Source organism: Pogona vitticeps, chromosome 3 (genome assembly GCF_051106095.1).
Source record: "Pogona vitticeps strain Pit_001003342236 chromosome 3, PviZW2.1, whole genome shotgun sequence".
In the NCBI taxonomy this organism is placed as follows: Eukaryota; Metazoa; Chordata; class Lepidosauria; order Squamata; family Agamidae; genus Pogona; species Pogona vitticeps.
In genome coordinates, this window is record NC_135785.1 from 68,547,250 (window position 1) to 68,571,792 (window position 24,543).

At 40.1% G+C, this 24,543-nt stretch overlaps 1 protein-coding gene across 2 annotated transcripts in view; it reads left to right on the forward strand.

Annotated features, from left to right (window-relative positions):
* The window catches only part of PLPP4 (phospholipid phosphatase 4), a 135,348-nt gene that overhangs the window by 28,051 nt on the left and 82,754 nt on the right, over positions 1–24,543 (forward strand). For both annotated transcript variants that reach the window (XM_078391156.1, XM_020786526.3), the window contains exon 2: positions 16,348–16,456. In XM_078391156.1, the coding sequence (XP_078247282.1) occupies positions 16,451–16,456 (6 nt within the window). In that variant the 5' untranslated portion in view covers positions 16,348–16,450. The remainder of the gene's footprint in view (positions 1–16,347; positions 16,457–24,543) is intronic.

Here is a 24,543-nt window from a genome sequence, read left to right on the forward strand (position 1 = left end):
AAATTAAATGGAAATATACTTATTATAAATTAAGTGGAAATATACTCACCAAAGTGTGACTAAATAGCCACGTTGGGGCAGAGCCTTGAAAGAAAGGTTGGGAGGTCAATCCATTAAAAGCATGGAGCTTGATAACTTTCCAAAATGCTCCATGACTTGCATGTTTTTTCCAGCTCACAAAAACTGAATCTGTATAGAAAGAAACAAAGCAGTGTAGTTTTGTTGAAATATCTGGGTAGATAATAATCAGTTATTTCCGAGGAGTGGTCTGAACAGTGCTTTACGAATGTCTACTCTCGAGACTAACCACACATAAGAAATTCATACAGAATTGACAACACCAGGCCATATACTTCCTGCCATGAATGAGAAGCTATATCGGTGTATGTGGTTTGTTTTTTCCTTGCAAAATAACTCCCCCTGGTAAAGTCATTTTATTTAAAAAATGAGAGAGGGCTGATTAGATAGGTTTTCTGGTTGAAGCTTCTACTACACACAAAGATCGAACTTCATCAATTTATTAATAGCCAGTCCTCAATTTCTGACCAAGATAATTTTTTTTTTTGGAATTATTTCTCCCCACCCAGCTCTCTGGTGCCCAACTAGATGAAGAGTTCTGCAGGGCTAAAAAGCTAGCCTGTTTTTAAGATAGTATTGGTGTAATAAAAGTATCACTTGGTAGGCAGTGTGATGCAGTGTGCAGAATATCAGATGCAAAATCGGAGGGTTAAAATCCTGGCTTGGTGAAGGAAGATCTCTGTTGGGTGACAGTGGTAAACAACAGCTTGAACTTTTAAGATACATTAAAAATGCTCTTAAAGTGCATAAGTTGGAAGTGACCTGACGACACAAAACAATAAAAAGCTGTCACCCATTCTAGATTTCATGAATTCAGAGATTGAGAGAGAGAGAGAGAGAGAATATTCCCTTTGAGAGTCTGCCTTACTTTTCTCTAGTATGAAATGTTATGACATTTTAGAGTCCTGAGGGAGAGAAAGGACTCTCTTGTGACATTGCTTGGTGTTCTAATGTTCATCATTCCACACTCCTTAACAAACTCTTCTTTATTTCACCCAGCCATGGAGACCCCTGATTTTCTATTACTTAATTTTCAAAAAGCCCTCACACTTGCTTCCTTCTTTGCTTTCCTGAGTTTGTTGGCGTCATTGCCTCTCTTACATTAGGACCCCTCCCCCCCTACGTCTTCTCTGAGATGAAGAGAAGCGGAAGAGCTAGGAAGCATCTCAGGGTGCCAAGCATAGTATAAAGCTCTGAGGAAGAACTGCTGATAAGCTCTAGTTTAAGCATCTGGCTGTGGAGCAAGAGGTTGTGAGTTCAAAAGCAATGAAAGAGAAATAAGAAGCTTTCTTTTTTAAAACAAATCAAGAAAAGGGAAACTGGTCCCCAGAAGAGAAGAGGATGAAAGAAACTACATCAGCACTGGTGGCAAAGAGAGACTTTTCAGAAAGCAAGCAAGCAAATGACACTGCTGGAGGAGGAGGGTATCAGAATGGAGAGAAGTTGGCCTTGGGGAAGAAGGGAAGGGAAGGGATGCATAGGCAGAAGAGCAGCACCTGGCTCGCTGTAAAAGAAAGGTCTCTTTGGGGAAAACAGCTGTGCACCATTGTTGCCTGGACTGGATTATTCAAATTCTAGACTAGTTGCATGACAAGCGTCCTGAATCTGGACTGTCCAGCTCAGATGCAGAGCTCTGAGCATGTCACCTACAAACACAATCAATTTATAATTTTTCATGAGGCTGGAAAGTTTATTTTGCTTTACTAGTCCCAAGGAATGCTGGGAGTTATGTAAAGAAGTAGTTTTTCTAAATTCCAAAATGAACTATCCTTAGTATGTTCTCCTACACATGATTAGTTGCTGAGGAATACAAACCATAGGTGTTGTTCCACTCAAATCCTCCTGTTGTGTTACAGACAATAGACTAGCCACCATGGAAACAGAACAGTGCACTAAACAGGTCTCATCCGGCATGACTTTTCGTATGCTCTTATGTGATGCACCCCACCCCTCTGCCCCAAATAAATTCTCCAATTTAAAGAAGATGGCATAATCACAGGGATGAAATTGGACTGATCAAAGTACATTAACTGGATTATTCAGAGTTACTGTTGCAGCAATAAACTGTATGTGATTATCACCCAAGAAAGGTTATGTTTTTTAGGTGCATAGCTTTATACATGCGTATAGTCGATTCACAGGATAGATGGAGACATTGCTTAGCTAGTGCCTTGTAGCTGGGTACAAGCATGGTACTTGGACAGATATATACACTTCTTCTTGGTCATGGTAGAAGCACCCATTGGAATGCAAACAAGGCTAAACCCTGATCAAACAAAGACTGGCATCTATTTATGAAGCATTCCTCAAGCTTCAACAACTCTTCAGGCCATGTGTTCTAGAATCCAAACAACAAAGAAACGAACCTGGTGAGAACAAGGAAGAATACTAAGTGTAGGTTGGTGACATGCAAAAAAGAACAAGGATTATTCTGCATCTTGCATAACTGTACAGAAGGGGGGGATTCTAGAAGATTTACTGTAGAGTGTCACGCAAGGGACACCTAATAACATTCCCTTTCCAACAGAACTTTTAAAGTGCTGGAGCTATGTTCTCCTTTGCATATCTGGACACTTGAGCAGAGCAGATATGGGGAGCTGACCTGTCCGAAGCTCCTCTGAAACAAAGAAAACCCCATCGGACCAAAGTCTGGCCTGCTTCTTGCTGTGTACTGTGCTGCTTTTTCCCAACGTCTGTAATTACTGTCAGCCTCTGTTGCTTAAATATCTCTCAGTCTTGTGGTACCTGAATATAATAAAAATATACTGGAACTTTCCATTTCTAAGATACTTTTTCCAATTCTTTGTACAGAGTATTAAGTGAATGTTTAAAAATAAATCATCCAATAAAAGCCCACGTTAGCTTTACAGGCTGTTTATTAAAACTGAGATTAAGCTCTGCCTATAATTTTGTTCAGAAACATACCATGTGGCATTTCCCTGTTGCACCAAAAGAGGTGAAAACCTTGATGAGTAATAGCACAGCAGCTGGTAATTCACTTTTTAGGGTGTAGTCGAAATGAGATGCATTGTCTGGCAGGAGCCCATAGAGGGTGAGTGATAGACATGTCCCCGGATTTTAGGGAATTAAGAGAATTACCAGTACCTAAAAAACATTTCAATCCTTACATCATACTTGTATAGAGGCTCTTGAATAATGTTTTAGAATAAACACTGCAGTGTATAAGCCACATTAAAGGAAATATTTTCATGATTAGACCCTAAGCTACTGTCAGAGAATAGGAGTTGACTCAGCAGATGGCTTTGGTGTTGTTGACAGTTTTTCTTCTTAAAGTCAGTATACAATATATGTGTATAATATATGAGGAGTAAGCGTGATTCCAGTGATACCCTTTCTTGGGTGATATTCCTCAGCAACTAATATACATTGATATTCTGCTATGATGATGGGTGTGTTATATGACAATTTATGACTAAGGATGGACTGGCTGGCCTGAGGATCCCATGAAGTAACATCCATTCTGTTCTTCATTTAGCCATTTATAATTCAACTTAATTGTAAAAGATGTATTTTAGGAGTAAAAATGTTTGTCCAGTCGTGTTCGACTCTAGGGGGCGGTGCTCATCCCCGTTTCCAGGCCATAGAGCCAGCGTTTTGTCCGAAGACAATCTTCCGTGGTCACATGGCCAGTGTGACTTAGACACGGAACGCTGTTACCTTCCCACCGAGGTGGTCCCTATTAATCTACTCGCATTTGCATGCTTTCGAACCACTAGGTTGGCGGGAGCTGGGACAAGCGACGGGCGCTCACTCCGTCGCATGGATTCGATCTTACGACTGCTTAGTCTTCTGACCCTGCAGCACAGGCTTCTGCAGTTTAGCCCGCAGCGCCTCCACGTCCCTCATATTTTAGGAGTATTTGCCTGCAAAAATGGTTCTTTTACAGGAAAATGCATGAAAAAGAATAGTAACCTTGTTTCTACTCCATGTCATTGGGCAATATTGTACATTTCCAGATTGATCTATTAACAATTTAAACAAAGCATCTGCATGAAAATTCATGTTTAAGTACACACTTAAATGTGTTTTCAAACACGTTTGAAAAATAAAGCATTGTAAAAGGTATGTTACCTCAAAATACCTACTTGCTACTTTTTTTAAAAGCAAAGAACAATGTCATAACAATTGGAAAAGTGCAAGATCTGATCAGCAGTTACGTTCTTATCTGTGCTTTGTTCTGCACATCAGAACAGATTAAGGCATCAGAACAGGTCATATTGGATTTACCATCTGAATTCCTCAGGATTCTTCATCAGGGTGGGTATTGCAGAGCATTGGGGTTGGGAAAAGAAAGGTTCACCAACTGTTTTAAGCTAAATGTTGGAGCTTCAGGATCTGTTGTTAAAAAGGTTTCAAGATCATGGCTGGGCACTTCAGAATCAGTTTGGTGTGTTTTCTTGTTATCAGGTTTCATCTCAGGATGTAAAATGAGGGCCTCAAGAGACTCAAGCCTAAAGACAGGAGCACAAGAGATGCTGATTCTGAATGCAGAATCAGGATTGGCTTTAAATGAAAATGCTGTCTGTTATGACATGAGCTCGACCCAGTCCAAATTAGCTTGCTTCTGTCTTGTAATTGGTTAGTTAGGAGATAACACTTCTATGTTTGCCTATCTAATGTCTCAGTTACACCACTGAAGGATTTTCTGAATATCTCAGGTTTTCACTGGAGGATAAACATGTAAAAGTAGGAAATATGCATTTGTTTAACATTTGATTGGACTCTCATTGTCTTTCTCCACGTCTATAGACAAAGGGATGCTAGTCTCTCAGCAGATCTTCCATGTAGTGAAGCACAGGGCTCCTTCTTTCACAGGGAGGAAAAACTGCCAGAAACATGGGAATCCCCTGTCAGAAAAACTGCGGTCTAAATGTCGTGGTGCGTTAGGTAAAAAAACTCAGTTGAAGCCAAATTCAGAGTCATACATAGAGAGTAGAAGAAGGTAGGGTGCCCTCTGCATAGTTTAGTCCTGTAAAGTACTGCAGCTTGCCTGTTTATGATATTTTAGTGGTTCAGTAATGTTATTTATTTATTTATTTAAAATATTTTTACTCTGCCTTTCTCCTTAAAGAATAGAATAGAATAACACTTTATTGTCATCGCAAAGAGGGCCCAGGGTGACTTATACCATTAAAATACAATATTTTAAATCTAAAAACAGTAAATATACAAATGTTTAAAAAGATCAAGCAAATACCACACTAAAAGATGGTAAATAAAATTAACACCAAGACATATTCAGTGCAATAAGGCACAACAGTCCATTAAACAACAAAAAACACCCTCTCAGATAGAGAGTCACTCAGGGAAAGCCTGCCTGCTTGCAGAAAGACAACAAAGGTGGGGCCAGGCTGGCTTGCTGTGAGAAGGAGTTCCTATCTCTGTTTTTGGATTATGCAGGGATTGCATGACTTTACTTCTTTTTCAGATGCTTTCATAATTCTTAGAGTAGGCTTCACAGGGATAATAACTTGCATTTCCGGCACAAAGGTACAATATATCCTGCACAACCAAGGCTTGCATCCAGGAGCCACTCGTGAAGCTGGCGTTTGCATGCACCCGGTTGTTGTTGTTTAGTTGTCAAGTTGTGTCCGACTCTTTGTGACCCCATGGACCAGAGCACGCCAGGCCCCCCTGTCTTCCACTGCCTCCCAGAGTTGTGTCACATTCATTCTGGTAGCTTCGATGACACCGTCCAACCATCTCGTTCTCTGTTGTCCCCTTCTCCTCTTGCCCTCACACTTTCCCAATATCAGGGTCTTTTCCAGGGAGTCTTCTCTTCTCATGAGATGGCTAAAGTATTAGGGCCTCAGCTTCAGGATCTGTCCTTGCAGTGAGCACTCAGGGTTGATTTCCTTCAGAATGGATAGGTTTGTTCTCCTTGCAATCCAGGGGACTATCAAGAGTCTCCTCCAGCACCACAATTCAAAAGCATCAATTCTTCAGTGGTCAGCCTTCTTTATGGTCCAGCTCTCACTTCCATGCTACTGGAAAAACCATAGCTTTGACTATATGGACCTTTGTCGGCAAGGTGGTGTCTCTGCTTTCTAAGATGTTGTCTAGGTTTGTCATCTGTCTCCTCTCAAGAAGCAGGCATCTTTTAATTTTGTGGCTGCTGTCACTATCTGCTGTGATAATGGAGCCCAGGAAAGTAAAATCTGTCACTGCCTCCATATCTTCCCCTTCTATTTGCCAGGAGGTGATTGGACTAGTGGCCATGATCTTAGTTTTTTTGATGTTGAGCTTCAGACCATTTTTGCTCTCTCCTCTTTCACCCTCATTAAGAGGTTCCATTAGAGTGGTATCATCTGCATATTGGAGGTTGTTGATATTTCCTCCGGCAATCGTAGTTCCATTTTGGGATTCCTCCAGTCCTGCCTTTCGCATGATGTATTCTGCATATAAGTTAAATAAGCAGGGAGACAATATACAGCTGCGTCGTACTCCTTTCCCAAGTTTGAACCAATCAATTGTTCGATATCCAGTTCTAACTGTTGCTTCCTGTCCCACATATAGATTTCTCAAGAGATAGATAAGGTGGCCAGGCACTCCCATTTCTTTAAGTACTTGCCATAGTTTGCTGTGGTCCACACAGTCAATGGCTTTTGCGTAGTCAATGAAACAGAAGTAGATTTTTTTTCTGGAACTCTCTGGCTTTCTCCATAATCCAGCGCATGTTAGTACCCTGACTCTCCTTCATTTTAGTATATTTCTTTCTAATACGTTCTATGGTGGACCATCACTCAACTTCCAGGCACTTGTCTGGCAAATAATGGAGCACAGTCTCCTATTTTAGTGTAACCTTTGAGTCCTTATAGAGTTTGCTTATTTTTGCCATGGAACTGATCTGTGCCTTTTGCACAGCATAACAGAATTCCATATGTGGGAATGGAATATAAGTTAAAGCACAAGACTCTATATTAGTCTTCCCTTGCTTGTGTCTCCCCCTCACCCTCAAACTATCAGCTTCTCTTTGTGTAGCTTTTTAAATTAAAGCTGCAGTAAGGAGTTTAACATCTGGCATTTACTTGCAAAGATGATTCTTCAGATATACCTGAAAGCAACTTAAAGATCCTTTTATAATACAAAGGTGCCATGACAACAATGTGTTTACCTTATTTTCAAGGCAAAAGGGTTAGATATATGTACTGAAAGCAGAAAGGAGATGTACCTCAACTCATAAAAGGAAATAGTATTTGGGTAGATGCTATTATAATTTAGGAGCGCTCTCTTGCACTAGCATGAACTGTCAAAGCAGCAGTCTGTGCCCATCTCTACTCTAAATAATAGGAGGAGAGATTTTCTGCCTGTCCAATGTACTTTGACTTGGTGTGGGATGGTGGCATTTCTGATCTGCCTCAGGAACCAGAATTTTGCTGCTCAAGGCAAATAACCAAACAGTACCTCTTACCCATTCCACATATAGAAGCCAGTCATATCTGGCTAGATCTTATGTCTAACTCTGGTGACACTGTTAGGGTACTCTCATGCCTTCTTTTAGGCAAGATGCCCCTCTGTTTGAAGGGCTGCCAGAGAAAAGTATCATGTGTTGAAAGGACTGCTCAGAGCGTGTGTAATGTAAAATTAAAGAATGATAAGGTGGGGGAGATCTGGAACCCTGACATTGCCCATTCATAGTGAGCAGCAATTGGACAGGGGGCTCAGCAGGTCTACAGATTGGTCACTGTTGAGTGAGATTCTTTATAAGTCTGTTTAAATTATTAGAATCTTTTCTAATTTTGAATCTCTGTATATAAACTGACAAATGCAGCTGTGACGGACGGGTCAGTAACCACTCCTGTCCATCACAATGGAACCCTGATTTAGTAACCAATGGTTGAACAGAAGGGGCCGAACCAAGGAAATATAAGAGGAGAACGGAAGACAGTTAAAGATCAGTTAGAGTTAGGGACTTCAGTTAGGGATATGAGTTGGATAGAAGCAGTTTAGGCAGTTAGGACCAGAAATGTGTTAGAGAAGAGTAATAGAGAGATAGAGAATAAGAAATGAATAAATACCTTGATTAAAATGATCCTTCATAAGCAAATATAAATCTTATCAAAGCACAGTTTATTGAATGAATAAGACCATCCATGATTCACTTTATATGATTTACTTATAATCACATAAATAAACATTGTTATATTGCATAACTGTGATTTAAGAGTCATTTTTGATAGAGTGAGGAATAAATCCTTTGGTGGCGGTGGAAAGGGTTGAAAAGTAAATACCCAAAAGTGAATCTGGGTTGTGTGCAATAACAAACAGGGGAACGGGGGGTGTGTGACAGCAACTTTATGCAAACTGGTGTCAGCTTATTTTCTTCCTTTTTGGTAGTACATGTTGTCCATTCTGATGATGTGTAAGTGGCCAACCTAGGCACTGAGGACAAAACCTTCCACCACATCTTATTCAGCAGACAGATTTAGGAGGCCCTGAAGGACAGGCCATGTGACATGCAGAGCTCTGTCCTTCAGCAGAGAGGCAAAGCTAGAAGCTGCCTGCCATTGCATGTTCTTCACTGTGCCTAATGGTAGGGATGGTTATGATCTCGATGCTGAAATGTTCTCCTTGGAAGAAGTCACTTGTCTCTACTCTTGCTTCCATATTTCATACATATTTCGTACTTATAACTGCCTGAAATCATTTCTTCTACTTTCTCCTATTCAGCCTTTTCTGCAAAAAATTCCCTTTCCCACTTAGCCATGCTCTGCTTCCTCAAAGATGGCACCTTGTCTGCAACTGCTGTTCACCTCGGCCAGTTTTCATGAGACCTTGACCCTTCAATGGGCAAAGTTACCCAATCTCAGTATTGGATCCTGAAATCAATATAAAAGTGGAGGGAGGTTAGGGAGGCAATTCTTCTATCTTTCACTATCAGGCAGCCTCTGCGCCTTGTCTCAAATTGTTCAGGAAAGTCAATCAATCCTCTAGAGTTGTTTCTGGGGATGATAAGTGGAATGGGAAAAAAGTGATAGGGAACATTCTTTTCATGAACTTCCGTAAGTTAATTTATTTTAGGCTCCAAGCTTGTATCAAAGTCTAGGTTTTCCAATGGGGATTTGCAGCAGAGCTCTAACACCCCCCCCCCCCCCCGGAAACACAAACCAAGTTTTGATAAAATGTGGATGCCTGACTTTCTGTAGTCTTTTCAAAAACCATATTCTCTTGGGTAGTCTTATTAAAAAGTTATGAGAATCAGCAAATATTGTTCTATTGGCTTACTAGCACCCATATTAGGATTTTAGATTTGAAATGTTTGCTCACAGATTTTAGGAAATAGAAATTTCTGTGCTGAACTGTACAGAAAGGCCAAAAAAAGAAGAAGAGTGGAGTATATTTTTCACTTGGATGATGTAGGCTATAGCCTACATATGGCTATATACAGTATTTTGTCTTGGCCACATCACGTGAAATCTTGAGTTTCTTCTCTGAACTGGAAAAGGAGAAGCAGAAACATTCCTAAAACTTCTTTGATGCATCACTGCTGAAACTTGGGCATCTTTGAGTGTCTTCTCTGACATGTTTCAGGGACTGCTTCACAACCTTGTTCGCTTCCTGAACAATTCATGTATGTGTGCATGCTTGGGACACTAATCCCATTATGGGCTGAAAGTACCTTTGACTTATGAGGGATATGGAACTTAGATTTGAGGAATACTAGCTAAATTCTTCTTTCCAAGTTAATTGGGAAAGGAGTACAACAAGGCTGTATATTGTCCCCTGGCTTATTCAACTTATATGCAGAATACATCATGCGGAAGGCTGGACTGGAGGAATCCCAAGCCAGAATCAAGATTGCCGGAAGAAATATCAACAACCTCTGATATGCAGATGATACCACTCTGATGGCAGAAAGTGAGGAGGAATTAAGGAACCTTATAATGAGGGTGAAAGAGGAGAGTGCAAAAAACGGTCTGAAGCTCAACATCAAAAAAACTAAGATCATGTCCACTGGTCCCATCACCTCCCTGGAAATAGAAGGGGAAGATATGGAGGCAGTGCCAGATTTTACTTTCTTGAGCTCCATGATGACTGCAGATGGAGACAGCAGCCACAAAATTAAAAGACGCTTGCTTCTTGGGAGAAAAGCGATGACAAACCTTGACAGCATCCTAAAAAGCAGAGACATCACCTTGCCAACAAAAGTCCGAATAGTCAAAGCTATGGTTTTTCCTGTAGTGATGTATGGAAGTGAGAGCTGGACCATAAAGAAAGCTGACTGCCGAAGAATTGACGCTTTTGAATTGTGGTGTTGGAGGAGGCTCTTGAGAGTCCCCTGGACTGCAAGGAGAACTAACCTATTAATTCTAAAGGAAATCAACCCTGAGTGCTCACTGCAAGGACAGATCCTGAAGCTGAGGCTCCAGTACTTTGGCCATCTCATGAGAAGAGAGGACTTCCTGGAAAAGCCCCTGATGTTGGGAAAGTGTGAAGGCAAGAGGGGAAGGGGACGACAGAGGATGAGATGGTTGGACAATGTCATCGAAGCTACCAGAATGAATTTGACACAACTCCAGGAGGCAGTGGAAGATAGGAGGGCCTGGCGTGCTCTGGTCTATGGGGTCACGAAGAGTCAGACACGACTAAACGACGACGACGAGCTAAATTCTTCACTCTTGTTTTTTTAGCCCAGTGGTTCCCAATCTTGGGCCCACAAATGTTCTGTGATTAAAACTCCCAGAAGTTTTCACCCCTAGCTGTGATGGGCATGATTTCTGGGAGTTGTAATCCCAAGAACATCTGGAGACCCAAAGGTTGGGAACTACTGATTTAGGCTTTCTTGAACTCATAAGACACCATGATGAGGATTATGAAAGCTGCACAAGATTCCTCACTTTCCCAGAGCAGAACAAAAATTTCCAAAATTTGTGCAAAATTAGTATTCTTTCCCCATGCACTGCTAGCATGTTTACCCTCCTTGGTTAATAAAACATTTCCCTTCCTTTTCCTCAGGGTAAATCTTCAGCTGCTGGTCCACAGGCCTGATCCTCCCCTTAGGGAGTGTGAGATGGCCACTTCAGGCAACAAATTTGGGGTGTCATGAAAAGGCAGAAGAAACATTTTTAGATTTGTACTAATTTTCAAATTTTTAGATTTGTGATTACTCCAAATTAGAGATGGGCATGAACCAGAGCAGCTTTTACATTAGGTGTTCTGCGCATGTAAACATAGAACAGGATACTGGATTACTTTGATCAGACCTACCTTGCCCAGCATTCTGTTTACACATTGGCAAACCCAGTTGCATCTGAGAAGCTGAAGAGCAGGATATCAGCATATGTTGCTGTCCCTGTCTTCCATGAATTTGTCCAATCTCCTTTTGAAACTGACTGAGATCACGGCTTCACTGTTAGTGACATCCTCAGTTTAACAATATGCAATAGGGAGAAATACTATATTTTACCTATTTTGACTCTGTCACCATGTAACTTCATTAGATGACCTAGGATTCTAGTATTATCAGAGAGAGAGAGAAATTCATCAGCACAATAAATAATTTCAAACCATTCCATTGTGTTTTTCTTTTCTCACCATGTATTTTAAGATCAAAGTGCTCCAAATACTGTTATCTCACCATGTAGAGATATTCTCTCAACTCAGAAATGGAAAAAGTTACTTTGGGGGAGTACAGATGGCCATTTTAACTGGGATATTCTGGGAGTTGTAGTTTTCATAAACAACAACAAACCAAAGAAAAAACAGAACTCCCCTTTCTTCTTTCTGCTCTAGACTATGGATTATTTTGTCTGCAACTTTCAATACCTTTTCTAGCTCTACCTTTTTCAATGTTGCCCGCAACTATATAGTATCCCAAATGTATTCACACAAAAGATTTCATAGAAACATAGAATAATGGAGTTGGCAGGAACCTATAGAGCCATTGAGTCCAACCCCTGCTGAATGAAGGAATCCAAATCAAAGTATATCCAACAGATGATTGTCTAATTTTCTCTTGAATGTTTTCAGCACTGGAGTGCTCATCACCTTCTGAAGTATTTGGTTCCATTGTCATACTGCTCTAACAGTTAATAGGTTTCCTGATATTCAGCTGAAATCTGGCTTCCTGTAATTTTAGCCCATTGATATATATTCTGCATTTTGGGATGATCCAGAAAAGACCCTGCCACTCTTCTGTATGGCTGTTTTTTAAGTATTTGGAAAGTGCTATTATATCCTCCTCAGTCTTTTCTTCTCAAGGCTACGCATGCTCAGTTCTTTCAGTCTTTCCTTATATGGCTTGGTTTCCAGTCCCCTGATCATCTTTGTTGCACTCCTCTGAACTTGCTCCAGTTTGTTGGCATCTTTCTTACAGAGCAATGTTTATAACTGGACACTTTACTCAAGATGAGGATTAGCCAGTGCAGAATAGAGGGAAACTAGTACTTTGCAGGATTAGGAGACTATACTTCTGTTACTGCAGCCTAAAATAGCATTTGCCTTTTTTGCAGCTACGTTACACTGTTGGCTCATATTCAGCTTGTCATCTACAACAATTCCAAGATCCTTCTTGTTCATAGTAATTCTGAGCCAAGTATCCCCATCTTGTAACTGTACATTTTGGGGTCCCCCCCAGGTATAGAACTTTGCACTTACAGTATCTCTCTTAAATTTCATTCTGTTCTTTTCAGCAGAATGCTTGAGCCTATCAAGGTCTTTTTGAATGTTGTTTCTGTCTTCCAGATTATTAGCTATTCCACCTAGTTCTGTGTCATCCATAAATCTGATAAGCATTCCCTGCATTCCCTCACCCAAGTCATTAATAAAAATTTATATAAGAGCAATTCTGAAACACATCAGATTTGCATCTTAGACAAAACAGAGTGTTGTTTTTTTGCTAGAGAAAGGTAGTACCATGGAAACAAGACTGTTGGGAATAGTAATAAGCTGTACACTGAAAAATGAAGGATTAATATGAATTGACCTGTCATAACTAAATATATAGAAACATTATGCTCTCTCTCTCTCTCTCTCTCTCTCTCTCTCTCTCTGTATGTGAGTGTGAGTGTGAGCATGCGTGTGCATGTCACACTTTTGACTAAAGAGTAGGTTATTTCCACACTGGAGACTTTGGCTCCTATTTTAAGATCTAGCATATATTTTAACAACCATTTTCTTTTGGTTCATAATGTTTGTAGCATTCTGCCACTGGCCAAATAGATGCATCTTAAGTGAGATTAAATGAGTTTCTTAGAGCCATTGGCAAAAATCTATTGAGGTGCATATTCCTAAAAATTTAAACTACATACCTGAAATGTGTATGTGGCAATTAGACTTGCAAGCACACTTATCTTAAATTTGCAGGCACACTACAGCTTTCTGTCAAATTGTTCACTGAGCAACCCATATTTACCATGCACGATATTTTAAATGCTCTTGAAATTTAATGAAGTCAGGGTAATGAAGCTTGGGTTTCAACATTTATCCACTGTTTCTGAAACTCTAGGGGTGTGAATTGCCTTTACTGCACTACCTTGTAATGCTATGAATGTAGCTATTGTGTAGAACTGCACATCCACACATAATGAAATCTGTAGCATCTTGAGTTGGTGATCAGAATTCCCAGTAGTAAGAGTGGCCACAACCATATTTCCCATAGCTGTTTTCTCTTTCATTAACTAGAAAAAGTTGAATGAATTATGTCATGAAATCAAGTGCACATATATTTACTTAAACTGATAGGTTTAATTGAGAGACACAAGCATGATTACTGGGCAAAGTAATACAGTATTTGTGCTATCTGCAGAATTCTAGGATCCTGTAACATTGAAAAAATATCTGCTTACAACACCTCTTTTTTCTTCTTCTTTTTCTTGTTTGTATTTATATTACAGCTGTTAGAACTGCACACAAAATTGCTGATAACGCTGATCTATAGACTCTGCAGGCCACAAGTTCAGATGATAAGACCGTTTCCTCCTCTTTTAGAAAAGTGAAAAATAATAGCTGCCCTGTCATTGTGTTTTACTTGGAAAAACTGTGCATTTTACCAACAGCCAGTTGATTCTAGCTTTCTAACTAGAATGGCTTGGATCCAAAGATGTCCTTCTGTTAGCAGACAGCTTCTTTTGCTCAGTGCAAATAATTGTTTAGAGAGCAAATGGCAGTGCGAGACAGGGGGTTTTCTGTAGGACACCAGCATATGGCTGTGTGGGTGCACTTTGAATATGAATTGGGGCTTTCAGCACTGCTTTTTCTTTCTAAATAATTTGGACGGCCTGAACATGATTCTTACAATGTGTGAATAATGCAACATGCATTCTGGATATAAAACTAGGCTGAGGCTGGCATAATTCTTTTAGTCAGTACCCAAGGATGCAATTGCTATACAGTCATGACCACTGAGTGATATCTGATTCCAGTTAGTTTCTGCTGTAGGCATACACACTGGCTGAAATTCAGTTGCACAATTATGGAAACAGCATATGTTTTAAAGTCAAATTGCTGGAAGTTAAGAATCTCCATAGAATTTCAGTGTGCCACTGGTATGGTCTGTGGAGATTTCTAAACTTACTACAGTGGACCTCTAAATGTTACTTTGTTTCAGTAGCTGTGCAACAGGATTTCAGCCACTGTGTTTATGCAGAGACAAAGCATCGGAAAAAGTGCGAGTAGAACTTAGAAATAACTAGTTATTTGTAACTTATTTTCCTTTTTATATATATAAAGAAGGAAGAGCAACATACATTACATTATAGTGTAACTTCATGAGGGACAACTTCACTGTCTCTGCAGTCTGGAAGTTGAGCCATGGCAACTGGATTTCTTTCTTATTAGGTTGAAATGTTTCACTACTCACTACACACTTTCTTCAGTCTGAGGAGAGTTTGTAGGGGGTCCCTGATATATCCTCCACATTGGTTTCACCTCCCTCAGATATGAACAGATAACTTCCAGATAACCTCACCTGGATGACTGAGAATCTTCACAGATCTCTTTGCAGTGTTAATAGAATCCATTTAGGCCCTTTTATAGTTATAGGATTTTGACATGACTCAAGAGAGGTGACGGAGGAATTCCATCTTCACTCATTCTGTGTCTTGTGCTGCTATCTCATTCTCTGTTGTGAGAACTGAAGTGACAATGAAGAAAATGGGATAAGAGTGTAGTTTGCTGTACTTGCCAGTAGCTTGTAGCATTCAGATGTTTTTGTAAAAAGTGACTAGTTACTTTTAGCAGTACTTTATGAGAACAGCTGAGCAAATAATTGCTTTAAAATTGTAACTCTCTTGATAGCTAATTGCTTTTTTTTGGGAAGCCTTACAACAATAATTGTAACTAAATACTCTTAAATATTTTCCCCCAAGCTTTAAATGATATCATGTGGCATCATTCCAGAGTTACCTAGAGGACAGCTCTGCGTGATGCTCTGCTTTGAGGCCCAGTAATTCCAGCAAAGTGTGTAATTTCCATGACAGCAGAAAGTTTTAAAAAGCAAAGATTACTTTCGCTAACATCATGGCCGTTAAAGGGTGTCTCAAAGTGAAGTGCCAAATACTGAGGACTGCACTCCATGTTACGCTTTTTAAAAAAATGTGTGTTCTGAAAAACATGAGTTTTCAGTGCAGGGAAAGGAATTTATGGGAGCTTGAATGGGTGTATGCATTTCAAGGACAGTTTCTGTGTTTTGGCTGCAATGTGCAAGCCAATTTAAATTGGTTGTTGTGGGTTTTTCGGGCTGTTTGGCTTCTGCATTCGCTGCATTCTGCCTCACCACAAGGTCATTCCTTTCCATATATTATATGATATCCCACTTGGTATGAGAACCTTGATAAATGTTTTTAAAAAGTTATATGCAGTAGGACCACAGTATCTGTAAGGGAATCAGTTCCAAGCCTCCTGTGGATACCGGAAATCAGGGAGATAGTGAACTCTCTATATAGCATAGTCTCTGGTTCCATCCAGTGGCCAATTATGGTAATATAGCTTGAAAATGTATATTTCTTTTTTATTAATTTAATATTTTCAGGCAGTGGATAAGTGAAACTGCAGGTACTGATCCCGCAGATAAAGCAGTCCTACTGTACTTCTTTATGTCTTTAATAGATAACCAAGAAGAGGGAAGGGTAAGAAAAATAAATAAATGCATGGTTCTAATTTTTTGTTGTTGGTTATACTTGGTGAAGATCAATCAATATCTGTATCTAAATGCAGGAAGGGGTAACCTTCTGCAATACACTTTTTGGGGTATCTTACTTGAGGTACTGCATATAGTAAAACAATGTGTTCTTTTATTGTTTTGTTTAGTTTTACAGAATTTTTGGACCCATTCCAGAGAATTATTCAGCCAGAAGAGATCTGGCTCTATAAAAACCCTTTGGTAGAATCTGACAACATACCTACACGCCTCATGTTTGTAAGTACTAGAGATTTCATGATTCTTTGATGGCTGTGTAAGGCTCACCTGATGGCTTTGTATTAGCTAACATGAAAATAGAAAACACTTTGCCTTTTGAGGAAGCAGGAATTAGTTTATTTTCATCGATAGGCTGCCAAGAGAATTTAAACCTTAAAAAATATGTTTTTGTGTGTAGCTTCATTAATGTAGCTATAAAGGCTTCTGAGGAATTACAGTGGTGCCTCGCTTAGCAATTGCTTCGTTTAACGATGTATTCGCTTAACGATTAGTTTTCCAGAGCGCTCTTGTGCTCCGTTTAACAATGTTTCCTATGGGAGATTTTCGCATAGCGATGTTTGGGACCTTGCTTCGCATAGCGATGACAGTTTAGGTCCCCCTGTTTTGCTTAATGATGGTTTTGACAGCCTCGTGTTGGTTGTCTTTTAAATGTTTAAAATGTTTTAAAAAGGTTTAGAATGCTTGAAATCATAAGTGCACTTAATAAAACCTTTGTTGAACTAAATTGACTTTGTTCTGACTCTTTTTGAATTTGTTGTAATTTTCCCCCCCCATTGAAATGCACTGAATAGGTTTCAATGCATTTCAATGGGGGAACCGCGTTTCACTTAGCGATGTTTCCTATGGCGATTTTCACTTAAGGATGGCAATCTGTTCCCATTAGAACGGATTATCCAGTTTTCAATGCATCTCTATGGGAAAACGTGTTTTGCTTAGTGATGTTTTCCCATAGCAATGGGTTTTTTGGCACCAATTAAAATCGTTAAGCGAGGCACCACTGTACTCTCTCACTTCTTTTAGAACAGTGTATGATTTTAAAAATACAAAGTGTCAAGTCAAGAGCATTGAAAATGCTCAATGGTACATAATTAAGATTTTGGAGAGGTGAATGAGTTAAAAGTTTTAATTGCATTAAAGGAAAGACGCACAAAGACTAAAGTAAATCCACCATGAAGTCTTGATAGCCGATGTAAACAAGGTATAAATCTAAGCAACCTGATACTAAATATATTTTAAAATTATGTACTTTGGTTTAAATGACAAATTTGAGTAAAAAAGTTTTCTTTCCGTCCTTTTACAGGCATGTCAGAAATAATTTTATTTGGCCTGAAATATAGATGCTTCTTTTTAATGTTTAATTTAGTTGCAATTTTTGAGAGGTTACAACTGAACTCAGGTTTATGGTAGACAAATATTAATAATGAAAAAATAATAAGGAAAATATATCACCTTCAGAAACAGAAGAAGAGCCTTTGTGCCAGTTGTCTCTGATTGAGAACATTGGAAATTTATTTCTTCTTTCAGACTCCTTTGGACTGTTAAGGCTGAAGTACTTGGAAACAAATTAGTAAATTTTGTGTATTTCGTTTTACTGAATACCTGCTGTTTTTCTCTACATATATTGAATGCTGTTGTGTGTTTTAGAGAACACAGCAACATAGAGATTGCTCAGGCAGAAATGAGTCATGTCTGTTTCGAAGTTTTGGATTTTGGTAAAATTACTTTTGCTACAAAGTAGAAATATAGAGACTCAAAGTGAACAATAGCTACAAGTTCCCCAGATTCCACTCCTTTCTCATTAACTGGCACTTACGGTCTCATTAACTCACTATGAGGCATTTGTATGAAATAGAATAAAAATGTTTCATTGCTTACAGTTGTGAACAGATTAGCAAACAAGCAACAAACAAACTGACTTCAAGAGACTAAAGAGAGGAAAAAGGAACACAGACCAGAGAGACAGCGCTCTCTTTGAATTCAGAGGTGGGAAAGAATGATTGGTTAATGCTGGATAGATTGACAGCCACCCCAGCCCAGAAAGACCCCGCTAAACCTCATGTACTACAGGCAGCATGCAAGACTGTAAAACTTCATTATTTGCCACAACAACCATGGACATTTTTGAATTAGTAGTTGGCCCCACTGAGACGTCAGGGCATGTTCCTGATTGCTACGATCTTCTAGTGAAGTTGGCGATCTGCAAGATTTTGCTTATCTTGTTTTTGCAGATGAGAAAAAAAAATCAAGTATTCTCCCTTTTTGGCAAGGTTATAAGAAATGTGCATTTTTCATGTTTCAGCACTTTTTTTGTAAAAATTTTGCAGTAGCATTTGTGTGTGTGTGTGTGTGTGTGTGTGTGTACCAAAACACTGTATTTTGTGCAGAAAGCTTTGTACCAGACAAGGTACAATTTAAAATATATATAATGTTTTTCCCCAAAAGGTGTGTTGTAACATTGAAAGCTTTTATATATATACATATAAAATGTTTTTCCCGAAAGGTATCCTGTAACATTGAATGTAACATGCAATACCAAAAGAAGGGAGATGAGTAGTGAGAATATTTACTTGGAAAAAGAAAGGTTGTATTTTGAGCACAAAACCATGCATTTTGTTCAGAAAAGAAGTTTTTTTTAACGTAAAGTACAATTTTTAAGCAAGAAAAACTAGCTTTTTCAATACTGTTGCTGACAGAAAAGAGTGCTGGTCAATTTCCTCTTGTATAGGAGAGAAAAATCTTGGAGTGGTTGCCCATTTTCCCCCCAACTAGGTATCTTAATGTATCAGGACATCTTTTTTAAATGGAGAATGAGAACATATTCTTTTGTATTCTGGGTGATGTCAATGACTTATTTTGTGACTCAGTTGTCATGAACAGATCACCATCTGATTAGTTTTAACTGCAAATGATGTCATCTTCAGCAGAAGAGAAGAGAACCATTAAGATAGTCTGCCACATACATGTAATGAATCTGAATGTTTTCCTGAATGGGCTTCAGAAGCTTCTCACTTTGCTGCTGTAGGAACCTTGTTTCAGCTATGGGTACAGACATCTCTAGAGCAGGTGTTGTATCATTTCTAAGCTCCCTGGTTTAATAGGGATGATACACATTGGTTTGGTTCTGGATAGTAATGCTTATTTTGACCCATTTCATTTTGGACTTGAGACTGTTTTGGTTGCCTTGTTGGACTGTCCGTGCTGAGGACTGCATAAGGGGAAAGCAGTCTTATTGGTGGTTCCCAATACAATGCTTGTGACATCCTGATGTACTGCCTGACTGGGTAGGGTATCGATACAATACTGTACAGTACCGTATTACTTCTGATGCTTCTTCTCAGGATAAACCCAAGCGATTTAAAAACGTTGTTGGGTTTATTTCCCCATGAAAATGCCATCCTGAACTGTTTTCTGGGCAAATACACATTTTAAAAAAATAATCAAAATGGGGGTTCCAATAATTCTTTGAGCCCTCAAAACAGGAACATTCTGAGCCAACATTTAAAAATTATTTTGGAGGCCACTGGTCCTGGAGGGATTTCAAAAATTATGCTGAAGATTGCACATCTAGTATCTGGTGCTTTCCTGGGCTCTCTGGTAGACACTAGATGTTCTGACAGATGTACAGTCAGTCACATAACATTCATAGGACTTCTGCGAATGCTCTTACGTAACGTGGAAAAAATCAACATAATTTGTGTGTGTGTGTTTTAATGAATAAGCTTAATGGACTGCAATAGTTTTTCCTCATCCTTTCTTGTGACTACAATTTAACCCAATCCGAGGCAATTTATGGTGTATTTTTTGTTCATTTACCATCAAGTCATTACTAACTTACAGTGTAATGACCCTAACAAGGCTTTTAAGGTAGGTGGAATATTTAAGGAATGGCTTTACCAATTTTGATGGCTGAGTGGTTATTTGAACCCAGGCCTCCTGAGTCCTAGTCTGTCACTCTGCCCACTACACCAGACTATGTACAATTGCTATGGACAGTTAATTGGCATACTGAGGCTCTTACAGCTTCCTCAAACTCAGGAAAGGCAACACCTGTGACAGGTTTAAAGAACAAAATGAATGTTCATTCTGCATTCTTTTCGCAAGTGACAGTTCTTAGGTACACCATAGCTCCTAGAAGGTTAGTGTTCTGTAGTTAAAGTTACTGTAAAACATTTCAGACTGCAGGAGATCATTACTGGCTGTTGTTCAGCATTCCTTTCCTTTTCACCCTGTCCTTTTATTTCCTTCCCAGCTTGATATTTATATCATTGCCATAGGTACTGTTTTTGGAGAAGTTGTAGTGACAGAAAAGCTGTCCTAGCAGAAATCAGAAAAATGGTCTGTCTAGCCTAGGATTCTAAGCCACATTCAACATTTCATGAGCAAGCTCTCATGCTCTCCTGTCAACCACTCGACATGTTTCCCCAGTCACTCCAGAGTCTCTCTCTCTCTCTCTCTCTCTCTCTCTCTCTCTGTGTGTGTATATATACACACAATTGCTGAGACAAAGGGAAATCCATGCTGCCATCAGTCTCTGTTCTACTGGTAAAACTCCAGAACTGAATTCAGCCATCTGTTCTTTTTTTAATACTCTTGGCAGTTGGATAGTTGATCTATGAAATGGGCAACATGGAAAAGATCAGGCCCCTACTAGATATCAGAAAGAGAATTATGCAAAAAAAGGGGGGGCACATAATGCTTACCTTATATTTGGAGATGGCAGATAAGCAATGCTTAAGAGTCAACTAAAAACATGGTTATATGTTCAGGCCTTCCCTCCTGTCAATACTTAATTTCCTTTCTCTTTCCTTTTATTATTTGTTTTATTATATGTGGCGTTGTTTATCTGAAAAAAAATTTATGCTTCACTGTATACTTTTTATGGAAGCCGCTCAGAGTGGTCGGTTTGACCAGATGAGTGGGATATAAATCAAATAAATAAATAAATAAATGAGTGTAATATAGAAGTTTTGAAATAAATACAGTGGTGCCCCGTATAGCGAGGTTAATCCGTTCCGGATTAACCTTCGCTATATGAAATCTTCGCTAAGCGGGAAGTAAAAAGCCATTGGAACGCATTAAACTTCATTTAATGCGTTCCAAATCGGCCCTAAACTTCCCACTTAGAGAAGTTTCCTGGCCCCGGGCAGCCATTTTCGCGCCCTCCCCTCGCTTGCCGAGGGCGCGAAAACGCCGTGCGGGGCCATTTCGGGTCGTTTTGAAGCCGCAAAACAGCTGTTTTGCGGCTTCAAAACGGACCCGAAATGGCCCCGTGTGGCGTTCTCGTGCCCTTGGCAAGCGAGGGGAGGGCGCGAAAATGCCGCGCGGGGCCATTTCGGGTTGCCCGCGGCCGTTTTGAAGCCGCAAAACAGCTGTTTTGCGGCTTCAAAACGGCCGCGGGCAACCCGAAATGGCCCCACGCGGCGTTTTCGCACCCTTGGCAAGCGAGGGGAGGGCGCGAAAACGCGGCGCGGGGCCATTTCGGGTCGTCCGAAAAAGGGGATCGCTATACGGATTCGTCGTTATACGGTGCGCTCGCTAAGCGAGGCACCACTGTAATTTGTTTCCGCATTGATTTCAAGGTACTAATGCTTATATATAAAGCCCTAAATGGTTTAGGGTCTTGATACCAGGCAGACCACCTGTCCCCAGCTAGCTCTACTCGTGTCACTCGATCAAGCTGGACCGGAAAGTTGAAGGGCTTAACCCCGAGAGAGGTCCGGAAGGAGAGAACAAGAAACTGGGCCTTCTCTGTGGTGGCCCTTTATCTTTGGAACATCTTAGCCTCTGGAGATTCGACTGGCACTCTTGCTGGGAATTTTTAAAAACAAGTTGAAGACTTGTTTCTTCCAGCAGGCCTCCCCCGCTCCCATTACATAGCTTCTTTATCCCATCTTGGTTCCTGTCTTCTTTATTGATTTTTCTGCTTTTATTATCAAAGCTATTTTAATGCTGTTTTTATCTTTATTTTGTAAAATCTAGATGGGTGGGGTAAAAATGAAAACAAACAAACAAACAAACAAACAAACAAATAAATAATCGCACTGGAAGAGGAGGCTGAAATTCTGAACATTGATGTTTTGCTTGACACTTGACTGAGGAGGAGTCCGCATGGTCAGATCCTGAGAGAGCTTTTTGGATCATTGCTATGACATTCCTGCAGCTAGCCTGGCTAGCAGCCCTCCTGACTACAAAGTTTCCCAAGCTGTGAGCATGGCTTCGTTTCATGTTATAGCAACAAGGCAAGCCAGCTGTCTGCTGATTATTTTTTAAAGAGGGAGTTCTGTTCTCAGTGAAAAGTACATCTCAGCCATTAAAAATATCATCAAAGAATAAAGGCAATCCCTAAGTAGAAATCATCATTTTTCAGCATGTACATTTAATCTTACATGGTAGATTTCCCAGTAGTAATGTGAGAGAGCAAACATGAAGTGCTTTTCTGGAGGGTTTACGTAACGTGGCATCTATAGGACACTGGCACATGTAATGAATATGCTTGAGTAGTTTTTACCTGTGAAGGTGTTGCACTTTTTTGCCTTCTGTGATTCAGGGAGATGCTACTGTAGGAACAGAGAGTGTAAGAATTTTGTAAAGAGAGTCAAGCAGGCCTACTCTTACCTTATGGTTAGCTAGCTGAATAGCCCCTTGAGTTGGATATTGGGCTGTGGAGCTGTAGGTCAGGTATTTGATTCCCCACGGTGCCTCCAGGGAGAAAAGCCAGCCTGTGTAGCCTTGGACAAACATCACCATTGCAGAGCACCTCCATAAGAACAGAATGGTAAACCACTGCTGAGTGCTACATACCATATTTTTCCGTGTATAAGATGATACTTGTATCTAAAATCTTTAGATAAAAAAATTGAGGGTTGTCTTATACACAGAAGTAAGGGGGAGGGATCAAAGGGCTGCAGGATTGCAGCCCTTTGATTCTGCAGCCCTTTCATCGCTGAATTACCTCTCCATTTATGTAGGGTTAAAGCATTGATGAAAGGGCTACATGATTGCAGCCCTTTGATCTTGCAGCCCTTTCATGGCTGCTTTAGGAGCCTCATGGCACAATGGCTAAACCACTGTACTGTAGCCAAAACTGTGCTCACGACCTGGGGTTCAATCCCAGGTAGCCGAATCTAGGTTGACTCAGCCTTCTATCCTTCCGAGGTCAGTAAAATGAGTACCCAGCTTGCTGGGGGGGGGGCGCTATACATTGCCGCTCAGAGAGTGCTTGAAACACTATGGGGCGGTATATAAGCAGCATGCTTTGCTTTGCTTTATACCTCCATTTCCTAAGCCCCGAAAGGAGGGGTAAAACAGCGATAGAATTTTCTTATTTGGGGATGGAAAAGTGGGGGACGTCTTATACATTGGGTCTTCTTATACATGGGAAAATATGGTACTTAGAAAACCCTGGAAAGGATTACCATATGGCAGAATCAACTTGACAGCATTCAATGATTGTTCTTACTAATATCTCATGAAAGACTATAGATGAGCCATGATTAGCCTCTTGTAACAAATAAAATGTTCACACAAGTATTGTAGATTCATAACAACTTGCCTTCCAGTGAGTTGGGTACTCATTTTACTGACCTTGAAAGGACAGAAGAATGGAAGGCTGAGTCAGCCTTGAGCTACCTACCTGAGAGAGAGCGTCTGGCATGGTGAGTGGAGGAGGCGAAGAGGAGAGGCTACTGGATGTACCTTGGTCTCCCTTCTACTTGATCTGAGACACCAGATAGATTGACCAGACCAAGGATGAGACCACCCTCCTCCTGGATGGAGAAGCTGGAGAGGTCCTGAGAGAAGAAGGAATAGCAGGCTGACCGGGTACTTGGAATGAAAACGACATGAACCCATTTTTGAAAGACGCTTAGGCACCCTTGTCTGACCCATTGGTGGCAGGTGACAAGTTGTGGAATAATTGTTTAAATTATAATTTTCTATTGAATATTCCATTAAACCTTTCTCCCAGTTCAAAGTTAAAAGAGACTTGTGGAATTATTGTGGAGACCGATGTTCCGAAAACTGAACCTTCACAAAGCCCAGTTGGCAACATAGCGCCTAAAGAAGTATATTTGTGCATCTCCAGAGATCTATTTTGTGTTTTGTGTGGTGACTCTATGGTTTGCCTTCAGAGACAGTGCAATAACATTGCGGTATATGGAGCTGCTCCAAAATGAGTGAACAAAGCACCACAAGGATTCCAGGACAAAGGAAAGCCATGGGCCTCTTTTTATAAAATAAGTTTTGTGCAACTGAACTCAAGCTCCAGCGGCTACTGGATGGGACAAATCACCCAGGTCCATTTCACT